At 50.0% G+C, this 25,022-nt stretch overlaps 1 protein-coding gene across 1 annotated transcript in view; it reads right to left on the bottom strand.

Annotated features, from left to right (window-relative positions):
• Positions 1 to 24,867, bottom strand: part of LOC140391428 (interleukin-1 receptor type 2-like) — a 64,647-nt gene extending 39,780 nt beyond the window's left edge. The window contains exons 1-2 of the mRNA XM_072475955.1: positions 24,725 to 24,867; positions 6,259 to 6,312 (exon numbers count right to left, since the gene is read on the bottom strand). Of these exons, the coding sequence (XP_072332056.1) occupies positions 6,259 to 6,312; positions 24,725 to 24,818 (148 nt within the window). The 5' untranslated portion in view covers positions 24,819 to 24,867. The remainder of the gene's footprint in view (positions 1 to 6,258; positions 6,313 to 24,724) is intronic.
• Positions 24,868 to 25,022: the final 155 nt, after the last annotated feature.

Below are 25,022 nucleotides of genomic sequence, written 5' to 3'. Positions count from 1 at the left end.
TTAAAGGACTGTGCATTTGTTGAATGTCTCCCCTGCCAGTTACCAAGTGCTTTTACGTTGACCAAATATTTCCTCCTGCCGACTTCCGGGTGCGGCGATGACCAGCTGAGTCGCACGTTTCGGCAGCTCCCTGTGAAACGGACTTTTGGGCTCTTGATAGGAGCCCCAACGGCAATTTTGACGGCTAAAAACACTGTGCGGTAAACCAGAAGGGAATACCCCCTGGATACGGATGGAAAAAGGAGGAGAGAGTGGCCAGATTGCAGTGGATCCTTTAGAGCAGCGGCAAGGAAGGCAAGCAAAAACCAAGATGGCGTCGGAAGGTGGCAGTTTAACATGGGGCCCTGAACAACAAGAGTTCTTGAAATGCTGTGTGGAAGAGCTCAAAAAGGAAATGAAGAAAGAGCTGTTGGCCCCGATACTACAGGCGATCGAAGGGCTAAAGGAGGAACAAAATACCCAGGAGCGGGAGCTTCGGGTCGTGAAGGCAGAGGCAGCCGAGAATGAGGACGACATACAGGGCCTGGTGGTGAAGACAGAGGCGCATGAGGCACATCAGAAACGAAGTGTGGAAAGGTTGGAGGCACTGGAGAACAACACAAGGAGGAACAACCTGAGGATTCTTGGTCTTCCTGAAGGTGCGGAGGGAGCGGACGTCGGGGCATATGTGAGCACGATGCTGCACTCGTTAATGGGGGCGGAGGCCCTGGCGGGTCCGTTGGAGGTGGAGGGAGCATACCGAGTGATGGCGTAAGGACCGAGAGCAGGAGAAATTCCCAGAGCCATAGTGGTGAGATTCCTCCGTTTTAAGGATAGAGAAATGGTCCTTAGATGGGCAAAGAAAACTCGGAGCAGTAAATGGGAGAACGCGGTGATCCGCGTTTATCAAGACTGGAGTGCGGAGGTGGCGAGAAGGAGGGCGAGCTTTAATCGGGCCAAGGCGGTGCTTCATAAAAAGAAGATAAAATTTGGAATGCTGCAACCGGCAAGACTGTGGGTCACATATCGAGGGAGGCACCACTACTTTGAGACGGCAGATGAAGCGTGGACTTTTATTGTGGAAGAAAAACTGGAATGAGCGGGTTATTAAAAAGAACGTTCGAACAAAGTGGTGGGGCGAATGTGGGGGGCAAAGAGGGGTTTTATGTACTAATCCTGCGATGTGGTAACTTTTCTCTCTCCCACATGTGGTGATGGGGGGAGGAGGGGAGGTGGAGGAGATGGGGCGTTGGCCATTGGGGGCGGGGCCAAGGGAGAAGCGCGGGCTTGGTTCCCGCGCTATGATAATCATGGCGGGAATAGAGAAGCAGGAAGGAGGGGGCGTCGCACGGTGCGAGCCGAGGTCACGGGGGGAAGCCGAGGTCAGCCAGAGTTTGCTGACTTCTGGGAGCAACATGGGGGGAGTAATTACGCTAGCGGGGGATCTAGCGGGGGGGGGGGGGGTGGGAGGGGGGAATTACTGGGTTGCTGCTGCTGGGGAGAGGGGGGAGCTGGTATGGGAGAGGATGGGCGGGGGGGCACCGCCTGGGGGAGATACAGCTGCGTGGGAACTGGGTGAGGAGCTGGAAAAAGGGGATGGCTAATCGACAAGGGGGGGGGGTAGGAAGCCCCCCAACTCGGCTGATCACGTGGAACGTGAGAGGGCTGAACGGGCCGATAAAGAGGGCACGGGTACTCGCACACCTTAAGAAACTTAAGGCAGATGTGGTTATGTTACAGGAAACGCACCTGAAACTGATAGACCAGGTTAGGCTACGCAAAGGATGGGTGGGGCAGGTGTTCCATTCGGGGCTAGACGCGAAAAACAGGGGGGTGGCTATATTAGTGGGGAAGCGGGTAATGTTCGAGGCAAAGACTATAGTGGCGGATAACGGGGGCAGATACGTGATGGTGAGTGGCAAACTACAGGGGGAGACGGTGGTTTTGGTAAACGTATATGCCCCAAACTGGGATGATGCCAATTTTATGAGGCGGATGCTAGGACGCATTCCGGACCTAGAGATGGGAAAGCTGATAATGGGGGGAGATTTTAATACGGTGTTGGAACCAGGGCTGGATAGGTCGAAGTCCAGGACTGGAAGGAGGCCAGCAGCAGCCAAGGTACTTAAAGATTTTATGGAGCAGATGGGAGGTGTAGACCCGTGGAGATTTAGCAGACCTAGGAGTAAGGAGTTCTCGTTTTTCTCCTATGTCCATAAAGTCTACTCGCGAATAGACTTTTTTGTGCTGGGTAGGGCATTGATCCCGAAGGTGAGGGGAACGGAGTATACGGCTATAGCCATTTCGGATCACGCTCCACACTGGGTGGACTTGGAGATAGGGGAGGAAACAGGAGGGCGCCCACCCTGGAGAATGGACATGGGACTAATGGCAGATGAGGGGGTGTGTCTAAGGGTGAGGGGGTGCATTGAAAAGTACTTGGAACTCAATGATAATGGGGAGGTCCAGGTGGGAGTGGTCTGGGAGGCGTTGAAGGCGGTGGTTAGAGGGGAGCTGATATCAATAAGGGCACATAAAGGGAAGCAGGAGAGTAAGGAATGGGAGCGGTTGCTGCAAGAACTTTTGAGGGTGGACAGACAATATGCGGAAGCACCGGAGGAGGGACTGTACAGGGAAAGGCAAAGGCTACATGTAGAATTTGACTTGCTGACTACAGGCACTGCAGAGGCACAATGGAGGAAGGCACAGGGTGTGCAGTACGAATATGGGGAGAAGGCGAGCAGATTGCTGGCACACCAATTGAGGAAAAGGGGAGCAGCGAGGGAAATAGGGGGAGTGAGGGATGAGGAAGGAGAGATGGAGCGGGGAGCGGAGAGAGTGAATGGAGTGTTCAAGACATTTTATAAAAAATTATATGAAGCTCAACCCCCGGATGGGAGGGAGAGAATGATGGGCTTCTTGGATCGGCTGGAATTTCCCAAGGTGGAAGAGCAGGAAAGGGTGGGACTGGGAGCACAGATCGAGGTAGAAGAAGTGGTGAAAGGAATTAGGAGCATGCAGGCGGGAAAGGCCCCGGGACCGGATGGATTCCCAGTCGAATTCTATAGAAAATATGTGGACTTGCTCGCCCCGGTACTGACGAGGACCTTTAATGAGGCAAAGGAAAGGGGACAACTGCCCCCGACTATGTCTGAAGCAACGATATCGCTTCTCTTAAAGAAGGAAAAGGACCCGCTACAATGCGGGTCCTATAGACCTATTTCCCTCCTAAATGTAGATGCCAAGGTCCTGGCCAAGGTAATGGCAATGAGAATAGAGGAATGTGTCCCGGGGGTGGTCCACGAGGACCAAACTGGGTTTGTGAAGGGGAGACAGCTGAACACGAATATACGGAGGTTGTTAGGGGTAATGATGATGGCCCCACCAGAGGGAGAAACGGAGATAGTAGTGGCGATGGATGCCGAGAAAGCATTTGATAGAGTGGAGTGGGATTATTTGTGGGAGGTGTTGAGGAGATTTGGTTTTGGAGAGGGGTATGTTAGATGGGTGCAGCTGTTGTATAGGGCCCCAGTGGCGAGCGTGGTCACGAATGGACGGGGATCTGCATATTTTCGGCTCCATAGAGGGACAAGGCAGGGATGCCCTCTGTCCCCATTATTGTTTGCACTGGCGATTGAGCCCCTGGCGATAGCGTTGAGGGGTTCCAAGAAGTGGAGGGGAGTACTTAGGGGAGGAGAAGAGCACCGGGTATCTTTGTATGCGGACGATTTGCTACTATACGTGGCGGACCCGGCGGAGGGGATGCCAGAAATAATGCGGATACTTGGGGAGTTTGGGGATTTTTCAGGGTATAAATTGAACATGGGGAAAAGTGAGTTGTTTGTGGTGCATCCAGGGGAACAGAGTAGGGAAATAGAGGACCTACCGTTGAGGAAGGTAACAAGGGACTTTCGTTACCTGGGGATCCAGATAGCTAAGAATTGGGGCACATTGCATAGGTTAAATTTAACGCGGTTGGTGGAACAGATGGAGGAGGATTTCAAGAGATGGGATATGGTATCCCTGTCAATGGCAGGGAGGGTGCAGGCGGTTAAGATGGTGGTCCTCCCGAGATTCCTCTTTGTGTTTCAGTGCCTCCCGGTGGTGATCACGAAGGCTTTTTTTAAAAGGATTGAAAAGAGCATCATGGGTTTTGTGTGGGCCGGGAAGACCCCGAGAGTGAGGACGGGATTCTTACAGCGTAGCAGGGATAGGGGGGGGCTGGCACTACCGAGCCTAAGTGAGTATTATTGGGCCGCTAATATTTCAATGGTGAGTAAGTGGATGGGAGAGGAGGAGGGAGCGGCGTGGAAGAGATTAGAGAGGGCGTCCTGTAGGGGGACTAGCCTACAGGCTATGGTGACAGCCCCATTGCCGTTCTCACCGAGGAACTACACCACAAGCCCGGTGGTGGTGGCTACACTGAAGATTTGGGGACAGTGGAGACGGCATAGGGGAAAGACTGGAGCCTTGGGGGGGGTCCCCGATAAGAAACAACCATAGGTTTGCCCCGGGGGAATGGATGGGGGATATGGAATGTGGCAAAGAGCAGGAATAACGCAACTGAAAGATCTGTTTGTGGATGGGAAGTTTGCGAGTCTGGGAGCGCTGACCGAGAAATATGGGTTGCCCCAAGGGAATGCATTCAGGTATATGCAACTGAGGGCTTTTGCGAGGCAACAGGTGAGGGAATTCCCGCAGCTCCCGACACAAGAGGTGCAGGACAGAGTGATCTCAAAGACATGGGTGGGGGATGGTAAGGTGTCAGATATATATAGGGAAATGAGGGACGAAGGGGAGACTATGGTAGATAAACTAAAAGGGAAATGGGAAGAAGAGCTGGGGGAGGAGATCGAGGAGGGGCTGTGGGCAGATGCCCTAAGCAGGGTAAACTCGTCGTCCTCGTGTGCCAGGCAAACCTGATTCAGTTTAAGGTATTACACAGGGCACATATGACTGGAGCACGGCTCAGTAAATTTTTTGGGGTGGAGGATAGGTGTGCGAGGTGCTCGAGAAGCCCAGCGAATCATACCCATATGTTTTGGTCATGCCCGGCACTACAGGGGTTTTGGATGGGGGTGACAAAGGTGCTTTCAAAAGTAGTAGGAGTCCGGGTCGAACCAAGCTGGGGGTTGGCTATATTTGGGGTTGCACAAGAGCCGGGAGTGCAGGAGGCGAGAGAGGCCGATGTTTTGGCCTTTGCGTCCCTAGTAGCCCGGCGCAGGATATTGCTAATGTGGAAAGAAGCCAAGCCCCCGGGGGTGGAGACCTGGATAAATGACATGGCGGGGTTTATAAAGCTAGAGCGGATTAAGTTCGTCCTAAGGGGGTCGGCTCAAGGGTTCACCAGGCGGTGGCAACCGTTCGTCGAATACCTCGCAGAAAGATAGACGGAATGGGAAAAAGAAGGCAGCAGCAGCAGCCCAGGATCGGGGGGAGGGGGGGGGGAGGAACCAGAAGGACTCTCAGGGTTGTTAATATATACTGTATAGTATGTATAGGTCGTTGCTACAGATAATTATATATTGGACTGTTAAATTATATTTTTGGAGAGTGTTACTTGTGACAAGGCAGTTGCCAATTAGGGCTAGTTTTCATTTTTTGTTATTTATTATTTATTCATTTTTTGTTTATAAAATAGGTCATTGTTATTTGTGTTGTTATAATATTGTGTAAAGGATGCACAATGTACTGTGTTGGTTGACCAAAAATTTTCAATAAAATATTTAATAAAAAAAAAATATTTCCTCCTGCCAAGGTCAGTAATATGCACGTGTCACTGTCTCTATTTACAAGACCACAGGATCTGCACACAACCAGCATTTGTTGGCAGCAGTGTGCACGATCTACTGGATGCATTGCAGAAAAACATCCAACTTCCAATCCCCACCACCGAGAGAAGGGCAGTAAGCACATGGGAACATCATCAAGCCTACACTACACACCACCTTGACTTGAACATATAGCCAATCCTTTATCCTCGATGCGTCAAAATCCTGGAATTCCTGATCTAACATTGTAGCAAGAGGATTACAGCTGTTCAAAGTTGTCTCAACATTATCTCCTCAGCATAACCAAGAATGGGCAATAGCAATAAATAACATCCTTGTCAATGACACTTGCATCCCAAGAATACATTTAAACAAAACATTTATTTGAGGAATTGGTGGGTTCAAAGGCTCACTATATTGGGGGCACATTATATTGGGCAGAAGTCGGGAAAAGGCAGAATGGATGCAAAAGTTTAGTTATTGCTTTATTTTTCTTGACTTCACTTACCAACCAATGCTTCAATTGTATTATTGCAGGGATATAAAATCTGGGGAACATGATCTGTGAAACAAAGTTTTAAAATAAAATGTAAGCTGTAAAAATATCAGTAATATTGAAACATTGTCGATTAGAAATTCAGAATTTATAGTCACAAAACAATTTCCAGATGAAAGAATCCTTTTTCAAGCTTTCATAAAAAATATTTTCACGATCAAAAATGTAATTAAAAATAAAATCGATGAAGAAAACAAAGAAAAGACAATCCAGGGTGAATTGGTGCCTACCAATGTGCACTGCAACAACTTAATTATATTGAACCTTGCAAATGTCACCTTATCAAGTTATATGTAATAGAACGCCATTGAGTAATAACTACATTTCTGGGAGATGTATATGTTTTGATTTAACTTCAGGTATCCAAACAATTTTTAAGAAAAGAAAATAGTAAACAGAAAAAAAAATACAATAAAAAAATTAAAATAGGATAACTGGTAGGGTATTGTGCATCAGCCCAACAGCAGCAACTCTGTACAACTGGCAAAATTATTTACAACACATAAGTAGGCGACTGTTTGCAGGAGGGAGAGACGGTGGCGGGGTGGAGACTGGGGAGGTAAATATACATTCGGGTTCCGGAGAGACAATTACAGTGGGCAATACTCGGATGGATTTGGTGTTGTTGTCGCTTGCTTCTCCCGGACGGATCTCGCTACCGTCTTGCGCTCACCGCCGCTTCTGCCGTTCCTCCCTTCTTTCGTCTTCATTCTCCTCGTTCCCTACTCCTGGAGATGTCATATTCGTTATCGTATCCCGTGCCTCCCTTCCGGCTCTCATTTCCCTGCCTGCCCTTCACCTCCCTGGTTCTCCTCTCTTGTTCCCGGTCTCTTCCCTCTCCCCTCCCCCTCCCGTGGTTCGCCTTTCTTTCCTCGTAGATTTAGCTGTTCCCCCCCCCTCTTCCAGTCTATCTCTCCCTTTCATGCTTTGGCTACTTTCCCCTGATTCTTGGCTACCTGGCTATTCTTCCTCTTGTTCGTTGGCCACAAACAGGAACAGTTGCGTGAATGGCTCTCACGTTCTGTGGAAGCCGTCATCTGACCCTCGGATGGCGAATTTGATTTTCTCCATTTGGAGAGATTCCGAGAGGTCGGACAGCCAGTCTGTAGCTTTGGGTGGTGCTGCTGACCGCCAGCTGAACAGGATTCTATGGCAGGCGATCAGGGAGGCAAAGGCAAGGGCGTCCGCCCTCCTCCCAGCAATAGATGTGGCTGGTCTGATACTCCGAAGACCGCCACTTTTGGGCATGGCTCCACCCTCACCCTCACCACTTTGGACATTGCCTCGAAGAAGTACCCTGCAAGTCTGGGGCAAGACCAGAACATGTGGGCATGGTTGGCCGGGCCTCCTTGGCACCGTTCATATCTATCCTCCACCTCTGGGAAGAACCTACTCATACGGGTTCTTGTTAAGTGGGCTCTATGTGCCACTTTTAGCTGCGTCGGGCTGAGTCTTGCGCAAATGGAGGTGGAGTTGACCTTATGCAGTGCTTCGCTCCAGAGTCCCCACCCTATTTCAATCCCCAGGTCCTCCTCCCATTTCTTTCTTGTTGCGTCCAGTATGGTGTTGACCCTTTCTATCAGTCGGTCATACATGTCACTACAGTTTCCTTTATCTAGTATGCTTGCATCCAGTAACTCTTCCAGTAATGTCTGTCGTGGCGGTTGTGGGTACGTCCTTGTCTCCTTTCATAGGAAGTTTTTGAGCGGTAGATACCTTAGCTCGTTCCCCCTGGCTAGCTGGATGTCAGTTCATCCAGTGTTGCAATCCTGCCATCCGTGTATAGGTCCCTGACTGTCAGTGTCCCTCCGTCCTGTCCCCACCTTTTGAAGGTGGCGTCAGTCAGTGCTGGTGTGGCCCTATGGTTGTAGCAGATGGGAGCTTTGTCCGACATTTTAGTCAGACCAAATTGCTGCCGTAGTTGGTTCCAGGGCTGGAGGTTGGCTATCACCACCGGGCTGCTGGAGTGTTTTTTGGGTGGGGATGGGAGTGCTGCCGTGGCGAGGGCCCGGAGGGAGGTGCCCATGCAGGAGGCCTCTTCTGCGCACACCCACTCGGCTTCTGGCTCCTTGATGCATCCCCTTATTCGCTCGGCCGTCGCCGCCCAGTGGTAGAATTGTAGGTTTGGGAGGGCTAGCCCCCCCTGGATTTTGGTTTTTGTAGGACCTTCTTTGGGATCCTAGCATTCTTTCTCTCTCTTCCCCCCCCCGCCCACCCCCCCCCCCTGGTCAGACTGGTGAGGTTCCATTTGTGGATCTGTTTCCAGTCATGGGCTATTTGGATCCCCAGGTAGCGGAATTTGTGTCAGGCTTGTTTAAGCGGCATTCCCGTTAGGGCTGCCCCACCTACTTGTGGGTCTACTGGGAAGATCGCACTTTTGCTCAGGTTGAGTTTGTAGCCCGAAAAGGTGCCAAACTCTTTCAGGAGCGCGCTGATCCCATCCATGCTGCTTTGTGGGTCCGAAATGTAGAGGAGCAGGTCATCTGCATAGAGTGAGACTCTGTGCTCTCTGCCGCCCCTTCGGATCCCCCTCCAGCTTTTTGCAGCTCGGAGCGTGATTGCTAGAGCAAACAGCAGTGGGGACAGTGGGCATCCTTGTCTGGTATCCCTGTGCAGCTGGAAGTATCGGTAGTTGGTATTGTTGGTCCATACGCTCGCCATGGGAGCGTTGTATAGGAGGTTTACCCAGGAGGTGAACCTTGTTCCAAGCCCGAACCGCTCCAGTACCTCTGTGAGGTATTTCCATTCGACTCTGTCGAAGGCCTTTTCTGCATCTAGGGAAACGATCACGTCTGGTAATCTCTCCCCGGAGGGGATCATTATCACATTCAGCAGGCGCCGGATGTACGAGGTAAGAGGCCTACTTTTGACAAAGCCCATCTGGTCCTCTGCAACCACCTCAGGTACACAGTCTTTTGGCTAGGATTTTGGCCAGTATTTTGGCGTCTGCATTCAGCAGTGAGATGAGTCTGTATGACCCACATTCCATTGGTTCTTCATCTTTCTTAGGTATCAGCGAGATTGAGGCCTGTGCTGGCGTAGGTGGCAGTGTGCCCTCGCTAGCGAGTCTGTGAACATCTCCCGCAGGTGCGGGGCTAATGCTGTCGCAAATCTTTTGTAGAAGTCCGCCGGGAACCCATCCGGTCCCGGCACCTTCCCTACCTGCATGGAGCTAATGCTGTCCATGATCTCTCCCAGTGCTAGTGGTGCTTCCAGGCCCTGTTTTCTGCCCTCCCCCACGACTGGAATGTGCAGTCCATCAAGGAACCGTTTCATCCCGGACTCCCCCATTGGGGGCTCTGAGGTGTACAGCCCTTGGTAGAAGGCCTTGAAGGTTTTGTTTATCTTTTCTGGTTCTGTTTCTAATGTGCCTCTGATATCCCTGATTTGTGCAATTTCTCTGGTGGCTGCCTGCTTTCTCAGCTGGTGTGCCAACAGGCGGCTGGCTTTGTCTCCGTGTTCGTATAGGGTCCCACGTGCCTGGCGGAGTTGGTGCACTGCTTTCCTGGTGGAGAGCAGGTCAAAGTTCCTTTGTAGCTCTTTCCACTCCGCCAGGAGCTCTACGGTCGGGACCTCGGAGTACTGTCTACCTCCAGTATGGAGTCGACCAGCTGCTGCCTAGCCGCCCTTTCCTCCCTATCTCTTTGTGCTTTGAAAGCGATAATTTCCCCTCTTAGTACGGCCTGTAGCGCTTCCCAGAACGTGGAAGGTGAGACCTCCCCGTTCTGGTTGTTCTCTGTGTACTCTGCTATGGCCCGTGATATCCTTTCGTTGAAGGCCTCGTCAGCTAGTAGGGCAACGTCCAACCTCCATGTGGGGCGTTGGGCCCTGCCCGTCTCCAGCCTCACGTCCATGTAGTATGGAGCATGGTCTGGTATCACAATTGCGTAGTATTCCACTTTGTCTATCCCCGGAAGCACCGTTTTCTCCACCACAAAGAAGTCAATTCTGGTGTATACTTTGTATACTGGGGAGAAGAAAGAGAATTCCTCCTCCCCTGGGTTGGCAAACCTCCAGGGGTCCACCGCTCCCATCTGTTCCATAAAGTGACTGAGTTCCCTTGCCATGCTTGAGGTTTTCCCTGTTTTGGGGTTTGATCTGTCTGTCTTTGGATCCTGTACACAGTTGAAGTCGCGCCCCCCCCCCCCCCCCCCCCCATGATTAGTCGATGCGTCGCTATGTCAGGGATTTCTGCCATGGTCTTCTTGATGAAGCTCATGTCATCCCAGTTGGGTGCATACACGTCAGCTAGTACTACCGGTGCCCCATCCAGGGCTCCGCTGACCATGACGTACCGTCCCCCTAGGTCCGTAACCGTCTTTGTCGCCCTAAACATCGTCCTCTTGCCAATCAATATCGCCACCCCCCCTGGCCCTTGTCCAATAGCAGGAATGGTAGGTTTGTCCCACCCAGCTCTTTCTTACCCGCAGTCGGTCTTGCTCTCTCAGTTGTGTCTCTTGGAGGAATCCCTCATATTTCTTAGGTGGGTGAGGACTCTGGATCTCTTCACTGGGCCATTGAGTCCCTTTACGTTCCAGGTGACTATCCTGGTGGGGGCTTCTGCCTCCTTGCTCCTGTGGGATTAACCATACTTACCTAGTGGACGCGCCCCTGCCCTCCAGGGTTTAAGTATCCAAACAAAGGAAACCCAAGCTGCTCATGCATTTCAAGGACATTTAACAAATGAGATTTTTGTAAGGGCCACGAAGAATCCAGCACGTGTTTTAAGGATACAAAGTAATAACATTTATTTACTATAACATATATACATAACAGTCGCAGTAACTTCCCTTGCTACATACTCCTTCCTCCTGGTTCCTGAACTGGCCAGCTTATTTATACTAGGAGTTAACTAGTGGTTTCTCCGCCCCCCTCATTGGGGAAGCTCATACTCCCACAGGATTGTGGGATAGTCATTAGTCCCCAGCCAATGGTAAGTAGGCAGGTTATAACAGAGATATATTATTCTTTTACATATTACTGGCAAGGCTGTATCTAAACTATTGATTTTGTCAATCCTTTGGGGATAGGCTGGGAAGTGGAAAGGCTGGTAAAACATCTTCTCCCCACTACCATAACATCCTGCAAATTTCAGAAAGGTTGCAGATTGATCACCTTCCTGGAGCTTATTGAGCCAAGTGGTCAATTCAGGGCCTCCTTGCATCTTTGCTGGCATTTTACTAGTGCTGGTCAGGGCCCGCATGGGAAGACCACCAGGTAAACTCACAGAGAGGCCTCCAGAAGCAATGGAAGGAACAATGGCCACCGCTAGCAGCTTAATTGATACAACTACCTGATCTGCAGTCATTTACTTGGCTGCCAGGGACAAGATACAACCCAGGCACCACTAACCAATGAAGTGGGCTCATGTTCTATGTTTGGCCACAGTGGTGGAACCTCTACCACCTTCATAAAATTCAGCCCATTATTTGCATTATACGCACATGGTCTTTTATTATGATACTGGTGTGCTGGGAAGGGCAAGGATGGAAACAGATCATATAATTTACTCCAAAACAGAACAAATAGACACGAGGTTAAATAGTATTCTCAGGCATGGGGATGACTTTCAGGTATCTGGCAAGTAAAGTTAAAGATGCAGTTAAGTAGAAAGATGATCAAATTCTGTGTGAAACATAACGGTACTGGAGAGAGCGAAACTTTAGAAATGCTGTGTTGAGATTGGCAATTTTTGATATGATAGGATAGAATGAATTGCCACAATTTGGAGAGATGGGGAGAATATTTGAGGGTGAAATATCAAAATACTATTTTCAGTTCTCTGAAATACTCTTCTGAAATTGTGCTCATAAAATCATTAATTATTCACTGCCATAACAAATGTTGCAAAAATATTTAGTTAAGGCACAACAACAGATCTTCAAGAGCAGTTTTTAAATTTCAATATATATATATATATATATATATATATATATGTGGTTAGTTCATAATTGTGCGCTTCCAAAGGAAGTAATGGGAGACTAATTCAAATTTAGGAATGATCTATTACTGTTGGTTGAGCGGAAATCAACATTTTGGAAATTTCCTTCTTAAATTATATACAGATCCTTCATGCAATTTCCATTTCCATTGAATGCAAAGTACTAGTGACATGTGGTTGAGGAAATGACAAAATGATGTCACATCTGGATGAACTTCATCTGATATTAGGACTGTTATCGATGTATTTGTAGTAATAAATGGAGCGGGGAGAAACACAACACAACCTGGGAGTAGAAGTGTGTACAGATGAAGTGAACATTGACCTGAGTTCAAAGTAACACCAACTGGACCATTACAGTTCACTTGATCAACATGTAAATATTGCCCATTTGGATATGATTGAGTTCAACCTTTCAACTGAGGTACACATTATATTTGTCTGATCATAAAATTCTCTAAAGTGCCAGATAATGGAGAAACAACTGTCAGGAATGACTGGAAGCGCAATGATGCTTTGACACAGATGGTAGAAGGGTCCAATTCTTTCCCCAATCCTTTCCCTAATATGTGCCAGGTTGCACGATTCGCTGCGTTTTACAGAAAATCTCATCCCTTTCAGTTGCTATTTTCGTCCACTATCAAGTAAATGGTTCATCGAAGTGTCCTAGTTTGAGACGGGATGGAAAATATATTAGTATATATGTAGCTGGATTCTCCGCCAGTAGCCGAGTACCCAATGCGGCAGAAAGTCCAGCATCAAGGAAGAATGGGACCAGTGCCGAGCGCCATGTGCATCCTATTAACAGGCTCGACGCAGATTCTCCACACCTCGGTGATTCTTCGGCCCTCTGGCCCTGGATTGGTATAAGTATTTGCCAGTGTGGCCCTGATGCAGTGGACCTCGCTGTAGGCCAAGGGGATAAGTATTTAAGGTGGTTACCCCATCAGAGTACATCGGAGAGCCCCCTCCGCCCCACAATGCAAATCCTGCCCATCCCCTCCTCCCACCAAGACCTCATAATAGGGACCATCATAGCAGGGAACCTTAATGTTTATGAACAAATGAGTTAAGTGCTTTCATGTCCTCTTTTTCTCAGTAGAAAGCACTTAACTGCTTTTGAGGTGGTCAATAGCTGTCAATAATAGCTAGATGTTTATAAACATGGAGATTCATTTCACAGCAGGGTACTTGAGATCCTTTTCAAGCGTGAAGGGAAATGAAAATAATCAATCAAGATATCTGGAAGCTGTCAATTACAGGCTACTTAAAGCTATTTCACTTTGAAGTAAATAGAAGCCTTGCAGATCAAAGGATCTGAGGGGGTTGGAAGCCTGGCAATGTGGTTTTGGCTTTCTATTAAGTTACAGCTACTGGTACGGTGGCACAGTGGTTAGCACTGCAGCTTCACGGCACCAAGGTCCCAGGTTCAATCATGTCCCTAGGTCACGGTCTGTGTGGAGTTTGCACATTCTCCCTGTGTTTGTGCGATTTCTCCCCCACAACCCAAAGATGTGCAGGGCAGGTGGATTGGCCACGCTAAATAGCCCACTAATTGGAAAAAAATAAATTGGATACTCAAAATTTATTTTTAAAAAGTTATAGCTGCTGCTTTCTAGACCAGTGTTTTTCTAACATTTTGCCCCCGGGTCCCACTTTTGCCAACCGGCCATCTTCAGGACCCATGCCAGCTGAACTTTGCAACACATGACATGTTCACTTTCCTTTAATGTGAAAGGGGAGCCTGCTTAGTCCTCACGATCTAATGCTAATCAGGTTCACATGAGAGGGCACTGTGCATATCAGGTGCAGAGCTGAGCCTGTTCTTTGTGTCAGCTTCATCCTTGTGAGAATGGCAAATCCAATCTCACACATGTAGGTCGTCATGAAGGGGAGCAGCAACAAAATGCTCATTTTACTCAGCACTCGATACTTCGAGGAGATGCCTCTCCAGAATGCTGACAATCTCATGGATGTTTGGTGTGTTTTTAATATGCTATCACAGGTCAGGTACAGCAGCTTAGTCTTTTCATTTGGAGTCAGTTGTAAGTTAATAACTGACTTTGGGGTCTCAACTTCAAAAGGAATTTTTCACCCACCACTTCACTTTCAAAATGTTAAACTTCTCTTCTCATTGGCCAGTACTTCCCTTCATATAACACACATGGGCTTTGCGTCCTTATTTGCATTGACACAATTGACAAAATCATGCCACAGGAAATCATCTTTATACTGCTTTGATCCCAAATGAAGTTTCTTCTTTGTGGTTGTTCACCAGAGGCCCTGGAGGTTTGTACAGAGATAACACATGCACTGGTATGTCCTGCGGTGGACTCTCCTGTACAGCTCGCTCCAGTAGATTCAGACACGAGATCCTGGCCAATAGATCAACTACCTATTTGCATCTATGGCCATCTCTTCCTTGAAACAAAATGATCCATCGTCACAGTCCTCTTTGCTTTGCCAGCAGCTAGAAAATGGAAGAAGTTCACTTCTGTGATTTTGAGCCAAAAGCATGTACACACAGAGCGTTTGACACCAAGTGTATGTGCAGCCGTGTGGCCTGCTCACTGTTGCACTTATGGTTGGAAGACTGACACAGCCTCATTTTGTTTGCATTTAAAAGCCAGTGGTGGCTGCAATTCTCAATTTAAATGCCAGTAGCAGCCGTTATGCGCACCTTCTGTGATCGGGACCATTGCAGGAAAACTTGGCTGTTTGCTCAGTGACCCTCCAGTGACACCCATCCATGGGTCACAATCCGCACTTTGGAAAACCCTGTTCCGGACATCTGTATGAGGTGACAGGTTTCAGTCACAGGCGAGTGAAAAAGCAGGGATTTGTTTTTTCACTGTTACTGCCTGGACTCCTATTTTTTTTTTTATAAATGTTTTTATTGGGTTTTTGAACAAAGTATATTTACCGTTATGTACACAGAATAAGAAATATATATATATATACACATATATAGAAGAGAAGGGCACACCCAAACATAACAACAACAAAAAAAAGAAGTAATAATGAAAAATAAAATAAAAAATAAAATAGGATAACTGGGAGGGTATTGTGCACCAGCTCAACAGCAGCAACTCTGTACAACTGGCAAAATTATTTACAACACATAAGTAGGCGACTGTTTGGGTGGCCGGCGGGGGGGGGAAAAGAGAGGGGGGGTTGGAGACCGGGGAGGTAAATATACATTTGGGTGCCGGAGAAACAATTACAGTGGGTAATACTCGAATGGATCTGCTGTTGGTGTTGTCACTTGCTTCTCCCGGACGGATCTTGCTGCCGTTGTTGTCTCGCGCTCACCTCTGCTTCAGCCGTTCCTCCTGAATTTCGCCGGTTGTCTTCTTGTTCTCGGTTTCTGGCGATGCCAAGTTTGTTATCGTATCCTGTGCCCTCCTTCCGGCTGTCATTTCCCTGCCTCCCCCCCCCCCCCCCCACGTCCCTGGTTCTCCTCTCTTATTCCCTGTCCCTTCCCTCTCCCCACCCCCTCCTGTGATTCGCCTTCCTTTCCTCTTAGGTTTAGCTGTCCCCCCCTCCCGGTCTATCCCTCCCTCTCATGCTTTGGCTACTGGCCCCTGATTATTGGCTACCTGGCTATTCTGCTTGTTCGTTGGCCACAAACAGGTCCCAGAACAATTGGGTGAATGGCTCCCACGTTCTGTGGAAGCCGTCGTCTGACCCAAGGGGTCGGACAGCCAGTCTGCAGCTTTGGGTGGTGCTGCTGACTGCCGGCCGAACAGGATTCTATGGCGGGCGATCAGGGAGGCAAAGACCAGGGCGTCCGCCCTCCTCCCCAGCAATAGATCTGGCTCGTCTGAAACCCCGAAGACCGCCACTTTCGGGCATGGCTCCACCCTCACCCCCACCACTTTGGACATTGCCTCGAAGAAGGCTGTCCATTACCCAGCAAGTGTGGGGCAAGACCAGAACATGTGGGCGTGGTTGGCCAGGCCTCCTTGGCACCATTCACATCTATCCTCCACCTCCGGGAAGAACCTACTTATGCGGGTTCTGGTTAAGTGGGCTCTATGTACTACTTTTAGCCGCATCAGGCTTAGCCTTGCGCACGTGGAGGTGGCGTTGAAATATGCTTCACTCCAGAGTCCCCACCCTATTTCAATTCCCAGGTCTTCCTCCCATTTCTTTCTTGTTGTGTTCAGTACGGTGTCGGCCCTCTCTACCAGTCGGTCGTACATGTCGCTACAGTTCCCTTTATCTAGGATGCTTGCGTCCAGTAACTCTTCCAGTAATGTCTGTCGTGGCAGTTGCGGATACGTCCTTGTCTCCTTTTGTAGGAAGTTTTTGAGTTGTGGATACCTCAACTCGTTCCCCCTGGCTAGCTGGAATTTCTCGGTCAATTCGTCCAGTGTTGCGATCCTGCCATCCGTGTATAGGTCCCTGACTGTCAGTGTCCCTCCGTCCTGTCCCCACCTTTTGAAGGTGGCGTCAGTCAGCGCTGGTGTGAACCTATGGTTGTTGCAGATGGGAGCTTTGTCCGACATTTTGGTCAGGCCAAATTGCTGCCGTAGTTGGATCCAGCATTGCAGGGTGGCTATCACCACCGGGCTGCTGGAATGTTTTTTGGGTGGGGATGCGAGTGCTGCCGTGGCGAGGCCCGGTGGGAGGTCCCCATGCAGGAGGCCTCTTCCGCCTGCATCCACTCGGCTTCTGGCTCCTTAATCCATCCCAGTTAGTGCTGCCCCCCCTACTTGTGGGTGTACCGGGAAGATCTCGCTTTTGCTCATGTTGAGTTTGTAGCCCGAGAAAGCGCCAAACTTTTTCAGGAGCGCGCTGATCCCATCCATGCTGCTTTGTGGGTCCGAAATGTAGAGGAGCAGGTCATCTGCATAGAGTGAGACTCTGTGCTCTCTGCCGCCCTTTCGGATCCCCCTCCAGTTTTTTGCTGCTCTGAGCGTGATTGCTAGTGGTTCGATCGCTAGAGCAAACAGCAGCGGGGACAGTGGGCATCCTTGTCTGGTGCCCCTGTGCAGCTGGAAGTATCGGGAGTTGGTATTGTTGGTCCATACGCTCGCCATGGGAGCGTTGTATTGGAGATTTACCCAGGAGGTGAACCCTGTTCCAAGCCCGAACCGCTCCAGTACCTCTATGATGTATTTCCATTCAACTCTGTCGAAGGCCTTTTCTGCATCCAGGGAGACGATCACCTCTGGTGTTCTCTTCCCGGAACGGGTCATTATCACGTTCAGCAGGCGCCTGATGTTCGAGATAAGCTGTCTACCCTTGACAAAGCCCGTTTGGTCCTCTGCGACCAACTCTGGTACACAGTCTTCTAGCCTTTTGGCTCGGATTTTGGCCAGTATATTGGCATCTGCATTCAGCAGTGAGATCGGTCTGTATGATCCACATTCCATTGGGTCTTTGTCTTTCTTAAGTATCAGCGAGATTGAGGCTTGTGCTGGCGTAGGTGGCAGTGTGCCCCTCGCTAGCGAGTCTGTGAACATCTCCCGCAGCTGCAGGGCCAGTGCTGTCGTAAATGTTTTGTCCAAGTCCGCCGGGAACCCGCCTGGTCCCGGCACCTTCCCCGTGTTCATGGAGCTAATGCTGTCCATGATCTCTCCCAGCGCTAGTGGTGCTCCCAGGCCCCGTTTTCTGCCCTCCCCCACGACTGGAATGTCCAGTCCATCAAGGAACCGTTTCATCCCGGACTCTCCCATTGGGGGCTCTGAGGTGTACAGCCCTTGGTAAAAGGCCTTGAAGGTTTTGTTGATCTTTTCTGGTTCTGTTTCTAATGTGCCTCTGATATCCCTGATTTGTGCAATTTCTCTGGTGGCTGCCTGCTTTCTCAGCTGGTGTGCCAACAGGCGGCTGGCTTTGTCTCCGTGTTCGTATAGGGTCCCACGTGCCTGGCGGAGTTGGTGCACTGCTTTCCTGGTGGAGAGCAGGTCAAAGTACCTTTGTAGCTCTTTCCTCTCCGCCAGGAGCTCTAAGGTCAGGGCCTCGGAGTATTTATGGCCTACCTCCAGTATGGAGTCAACCAGCTGCTGCCTAGCCGCCCTTTCCTCCCTTCCACTTCGCGCTTTGAAATCGATGATTTCCCCTCTTAGTACAGCCTTTAGTGCTTCCCAGAACGTGGAAGGTGAGGCCTCTCCGTTTTGGTTGATCTCCATGCACTCTGCGGTGGCGTGCGATATCTTTTTGTTGAAGGCCTCGTCAGTCAATAGGGTAATGTCCAACCTCCATGTGGGGCTTTGGGCCCTGCCCGTCTCCAGCCTCACATCCATGTAATGTGGAGCATGGTCTGATATCACAATTGCGTAGTATTCCACTTTGTCTATCCCCGGAAGCACCGTTTTCCCCACCACAAAGAAGTCAATTCTGGTGTATACGTTGTGTACTGGGGAGAAGAAAGAGAATTCCTCCTCCCCTGGGTGGGCGAACCTCCAGGGGTCCACCGCTCCCATCTGTTCCATAAAGTGACCGAGTTCCCTTGCCATGCTTGAGGTTTTCCCTGTTTTGGGGTTTGATCTGTCTGTCTTTGGATCCTGTACACAGTTGAAGTCGCGCCCCCCCCCCCCCCCCATGATTAGTCGATGCGTCGCTATGTCAGGGATTTCTGCCATGGTCTTCTTGATGAAGCTCGTGTCTTCCCAGTTGGGTGCATACACGTTAACTAGCACTATCGGTGCCCCATCCAGGGCCCCACTGACTATGACGTCCCATCCCCCTTGGTCCGTAACCGTTTTTGTCGCCCTAAACATTGTCCTCTTGCTGATCAGTATTGCCACCCCCTGGCCCTTGTACAATAGCAGGAATGTAGGTCTGCCCCACCCAGCCCTTTCTTACCCGCAGTCGGTCCTGCTCTCACAGGTGTGTCTCTTGGAGGAAGACTATGTCGGCCCTCATATTTCTTAGGTGGGTGGCGACTCTGGATCATTGCTGCACTATCAATTATGACGAGACGAGAGTAGAGAGTAATCGAGGCTTTATTATGCAGAGATGTGGAGCCTCCTGCAGCTGCTGCCAAAATGGCTGCAGCTCGGAGAGCCCACACATTTATACTCCGTCTATTGGGCGGAGCCAGCAGGCAGGGATCTACCCCCGTACCTGTAGTACAGGGGCCTTACCAAAATACCCTCGTATGCATTATATACAACACAACAGTGGTGATTACCACAATCATTTCACTGGGCCGTTGAGTCGCCTTACGTTCCAGGTTACTATCCTGGTGGGGGACTTCTGTCCCATCGCTCCTGTGGGATTAACCATACTTACCTGGTGGCCGCGCCCCTGCCCTCCGGGGTTTCCCTTTGTTAGGGGGCTGTCCATGAATGCCACTGTCACTGCTCTTTCCGTGCGGTCGGTTCCTTGCGCTCTGGGGTTTCCCTTTGTCCAGGGGGCACCCGACATGGCCGCCTACTGTGTGTCCACCATGCGGGTAGTCCCCTGCACTCTGGGGTCTCCCTTCGCCCAGAGACCGTACTGGGTGGATGCTTGCAGCGATTCCTTGTTTCGCGCTCTTGGTTGTGGCACTTTGTAGCCCCATTGCTATTGCTTTTCTAGCCTTGTTTGTCCCTCCTTCCCGGTGCTCCCCCCCCCCGGTCTCTCCCTCCCTGTATCTCCCCCACCCGGTCTCTCCCTATCCCCCCCCTCTGCCGTATACCCCTCCTTTGTCCCGCTTTCCCCTGTTCCTATCCCCGTTTGCTCTCCCGCCTCTGTTAAGTGGTCCCCCCCCCCCCCGCACTGCCTGGTGCCTCCCCCCCCCCCGGTTGGGGGCGCGCTGTGGCCCTGCTTTGCTGCATGCCCCCGGCGCTAGCTTTCCTGCTAGTGTGGTGGCCCCCCTCTCTAGAGTTACTGCATTACTGTCTCGCTTCTCCCTTGCCCGGCCTCTGCAGTTTTCTGCCCGCTCTTCCCCCATCCTACTCTGCACTCCTCTTGCTTGCTCTCCCTTCTCCGCTACTCTCGTTCCCTCATGCTGGGGCCTGGTCTCCCACCTGAAGCGGTCCCTCGGGCAGTGGTTTGCTTTTTGTTCAGGGGGCGCTTGCCCTGGCGGGGGCGGGGGGCCTGGCGTTGCCTCACCCCTCCCCACCCTGTCGGTGTGTTGTTGCCCCTTGCCAGGGGCCCCTTATTTCTACCTGAGCTGCTGGTTTTCCAGTCCGTGTTCCTCGACAAACTTGTTTGCTTTTGCGGGGGCTGTGAAGAAGTATTCTCTTTCTTGGTTTGTGACCCAGAGTTTCGCTGGTTACAGCATATCGAAACGCACGTTGCTCTTGTGAAGAGCTGCTCTCGCTCTATTGAATTCGGCCCGTCTCCTGGCTAGGTCTGCCCCAATGTCCTCGTAGACTCTAATGAAGTATCGTTCCCATTTGCAGGTTCTGTTTTTCCTGGCTCAATGCAGGATTGTTTCCCTGTCTTGGTACCGGTGCAGTTTAGCTATAACTGCTCTCGGGTGTTCCCCTGCTTTGGGCTTCGGGCGCAGCGACCGGTGTGCTCTGTCCATTTCTGGTGGGTTGGGGAAAGTTTTCCTCCCCACTAAGTTGCCCAGCATCTCGGCCACGTGTGCCGTGGGGTTTCTACCCTCGATCCCCTCTGGTAGGCCCGCTATCCTGACATTTTGCCTTCTCGAGCCCTTTTCCTGATTGTCCACTCTGCCCTTCAGGCTCCCCTGTGTTGTGCCCAGTGTCGCCACATCCTTCTCCAGGGCCGTGATCCGGTCGCTCCTGTCAGTCACGGCTTTCTCCAGCTCCTTAATGGTCGCCTCTTTCTCCTCTGCTCTTCCCAGGGCATGCTGCACCTCCGCCAGGGCCTTGGCCATTGCTGCCTGCGCTGTGGCCTCCATGTCTGCCCTAGCCTCTGCCTTGGTTTCCTGCTGATGTTCCCTCAGCACCTCAGCAAAGGCTGCTTTCCAGTTCCAGTTCTCCCCTGGCCAGGGGGAAAATGCTCCTGTCTGCCCAGTTCTTTTTGTTGTGGCGAACCTTCCGTTCCGCCGCTTCGTGCGCTGATTTGCTCGTCTGAATGGGCTCGCACATTGCCCCGTCTGCTTTTGGTGCCCCTTCTCCCTCTGCTTTGGCTCCTTTCTGGCATTTCCCCCCCCCCCTTTTATTTCCCCTCCCTTTCCCCTCCTTCCCCCCTTTTTCTTTTCCCCTCCCTTCTCTCCATTACCACATTTTTAAAAAATAAAATTATTTTCAGGAGAATGTTTTTTTTTTTAAAAAGGTGAAACAAAAGTGAAAACATTTCTTTCTCTTTAAAATTTTCTTTTCAAAGTTTTGTTTTTGCAAAAGGGGAAGCTCTTTTTTCTTTTCCCTCACTCACCCAGGGTAGAGAGAGAGGCTTGGCTGCAAGTTCTCGGCGAGGAGTGGGACGCAACTTTGTTCCCCTCCAGGAGCTCCTCCACCCGCGACCGCTCTCTTCCCCCACCAGAAGCCCGTCTGCCCTGATGTGTTGGGTGTCCTGGATCACATACAGGTCACCAACACTTGAAATAGTGCAACACTATTTTATTGAATCATTAACTGTTTAAACATATTCAGACTGTGGGTTAATACGATACTAGCTTTAACTAAAGACCTTTGCCTTGTCCTAACCAGTCGATGCACTCAGCACATGGTGAATGTCTGTGTTACAGGTTGTGAGTTCTGTCCTCCTAGCTAGCTGCAACTCGAATGAGCGGGAACTCTGATGCCCCCTGTCTTTATAGTGCGTGTGCTCTCACTGGTGATTGGCTGCAGTGTTGTGTGTGTTGATTGGTCCCACTGTGTGTCCATCAGTGTGTGTGTCTGCACCATGATATACTGGTGTATATTATGACATGTCCCTGGACTGCTATTTAGCTTCCAGGCCAGAGTAACTGATGGAGAGGGAGGGTGTTCTTTGCTGTGACAGGTTATTTGATATGGGGAATTAGCTGGTGGGATGGTCTAGTGGGGCTTTCTGGTGAGGGGATTTCTGGGTCACCCTCGTGCATGTTCTGTCGGGAGGGGGTGACCCAACAACTCATGGGGCAGTGGGGGAAGATGCCCCTACTTGTCGAGGGGCAGAATCAGCATTCTGTGGGGGAAGAGGGTCAGCTGCTAGACCTGGTTACCTGCCAGCCACTCAAAATGTTGGCCTGATAGTGTGATTCGTGACCTAATCCCTCATGACTTCTGCCATGCACAAGTTTGCATGATAAGGAACACGGAATCACTTCTGGGTGACGCTCCCAGCCCCAGTGCGAAACTAAAGTGATTCAGCTCCAGCGGGAGAACATACTCTTCCGAAGCACAATCTAGTTCATAATCTCCGTCAGTCGGACTATTTTATAAAGGTATTTTGTCCATGTTTTTTCAAAATGGATGATTGCTGGGCTGATAAAATAGCTCCAGCTGATCGCACATGGTTTCTGGAAGTTTCTGAGCAGTTTGAAAGTGAACAAATGTTAACATATCACACCTCCTGGAATTTAACACTCCTTCAATCACAAACATTCCAACCATGCCAACACAATGGCTTCGCAGATGTCTGCCCCAGCCAGCTCTGAACAAACGCAGCTGTTTGAAATGCCTCAGGCAGGATTCTCCGTTCCCCGACGCCAATTTCGTAATCAGCGATAGGGCGGAGAATCCCTCTTTACGATGGAATCGATGGGCGGCGCCTGTTTTCGCATGGACGTGACATGGGACCCTCCCCCGATGCTCCGCCCCTGATGGGCAGGGTTCCCGACTGTCACGGGGACATGTGGTCTCCAAGGTCGGGAACCCGGCGTGGCAGCTGCAGACTATGTCCAGCGACGCCAGTCAGGCGGATGCCGTGCTGCTGGCCAGGGGGGCTTCGGCAAGGGCCGGGGTGTGTGCAGGAGAGCACTATCTGGCAGGTCAGGTCCATGCATGGTCGGCGCCATGTTGTACGGCACGACTGCTGCAGGTTGTCGCTCGGACCCGGCAATTCTCCACCTGTTTTTGTCGTGAAGACCGGGCATTCTAGGTCGCGTGGCTGCTCGCCCCTCACCAGTCGGAGGATCGGTGCTGGGGCAGTGCTGATTGTTTTGACATAAAATCTCACGGATATTACGGACATAGCCTGGAAATTGGAGAATCCAGCCCTTCATCTCTAATCTGGGCGAATGGCTGGTGGACTATCCATTCTAACACACAATGGCTTTCGACCAGGGACCTCGTTCACCAAACTGAAACCAGTGTCACATGACCGAGACTTCAGCTGTCTGAATTCCTTTAACAAGCTGTTGAAAGTTAGGGTTTCGTCTCTGAAGAGAAACCGTAACTCCAGCAACTGTCGACCATCAAGCAGGTGGAAACAGAAAGAACTCTGCCCCTGGTCAAACCTGTGGAACTACTAGAACATTGGAATCTGCACCTTCAAGACTAACTCAACTCTACGTATCTCCCATCGCGGTGGTCTCGCTGTTGGAAAAATGGATCATCTTGTAACAGTCAGTCAATAATAATAATCTTATTGGCACAAGTAGGCTTACATTAACACTGCAATGAAGTTACTGTGAAAAGCCCCTAGTTGCCACACTCCGGCTCCTGTTTGGGTACACAAAGGAAGAATTCAGAATGTCCAATTCACCTAACAGCACATCTTTCGGACTTGTGGGAGGAAACCGGAGCACCCAGAGGAAACCCATGCAGACACAGGGAGAATGTGCAAACTCCGCACAGACTGTGACCCAAGCTGGGAATCGAACCAGAAACCCCGGCGGTGTGAAACAACAGAGCTAACCACTGTGCCATCCAGGTGTTTTAGGTGGCGTGGCTGCTAGCCCCTCACTGCTCGGAGGATTGGTGCTGGGGTGGTGCCTATCTATGAAGGAACATTCCGTTAGACTTTGGATTCCGGACACACTTAAAACTCTAACTTCTATTTTATTGCGGTCTGGCCCTGAACCTCTCTGCCTTTCCCTTCTCCCTATTTGCATTGAATGGGTGAAGAGGGGCAGATGTTGAAAAACTTCTTTCTGCGTCGATTGTGCGTGCAAAATAAACTAACCCCTCAAGTTTGCTGAGCGAGTTATTTATAGAGGATTGGAACACTCCAAAGTTAAGGGTTGGAGAACATGTGTCACCATTTATAAAGGGGGAAGTCAAACTCAAAATACCTGTTTACAGACATGTAGTGAGAGGAGATATCAAGATTGCTTAAATTAATCCTCTGTCCGTAACACAAGTAAACACAATACAAACTCATTTCAAAGCAGTACTTCAATTAGGAATTTCTGATCTCTAAACTCTAATATGTCGGTGTTTATTCCACTGTTTTATATAAATTAACAGCTCCCATTTCTGTCAAGTGTACTTCAGAAATACCTCAAAGTAAGCTGTACCCATAAGATTTTTATTTTTGATTTACCACATTGCTGCAGCTCAAAATTTCTGTTTCACCAGATTATGGCAAAGATCTTCAGAACTGGTCACAATGAAACCTGTGCCAGCCTTTTCAAAAAGTGTTAAAACGGACAAGGCTGAAGACTTAAAAAATATATAAATGGTATCTGCTCTTATCTCTTACCTGAAGGGTCACAGTAGTGCACTGGCAGAGTGCAAGCGTTAATGCTGCTGATGGATTCCCAGATGAAGAGAAACACAACCAATGACTCAGTCATCCTAAATCTGTATCAAAATGATACTGAATGGATTCTTCTCTTATTTTAGTTTCAAACAGACCGTGTTAAACAGTTAAAATAAAAACTTCCGTGTAGGACATAGAGGAAGTAAAACGTGGATTAAACATTTCACTTAATTCAGCACAAGCAAGGCAATTACGCAATAGAGGAGTCATGCTTTTGAAATGCAGCTCATTGCGATAG

The sequence above is a fragment of the Scyliorhinus torazame genome, chromosome 15 (assembly GCF_047496885.1).
Source record: "Scyliorhinus torazame isolate Kashiwa2021f chromosome 15, sScyTor2.1, whole genome shotgun sequence".
Lineage (NCBI taxonomy): Eukaryota > Metazoa > Chordata > Chondrichthyes > Carcharhiniformes > Scyliorhinidae > Scyliorhinus > Scyliorhinus torazame.
This window is presented reverse-complemented; position numbering and strand designations above follow the sequence as displayed.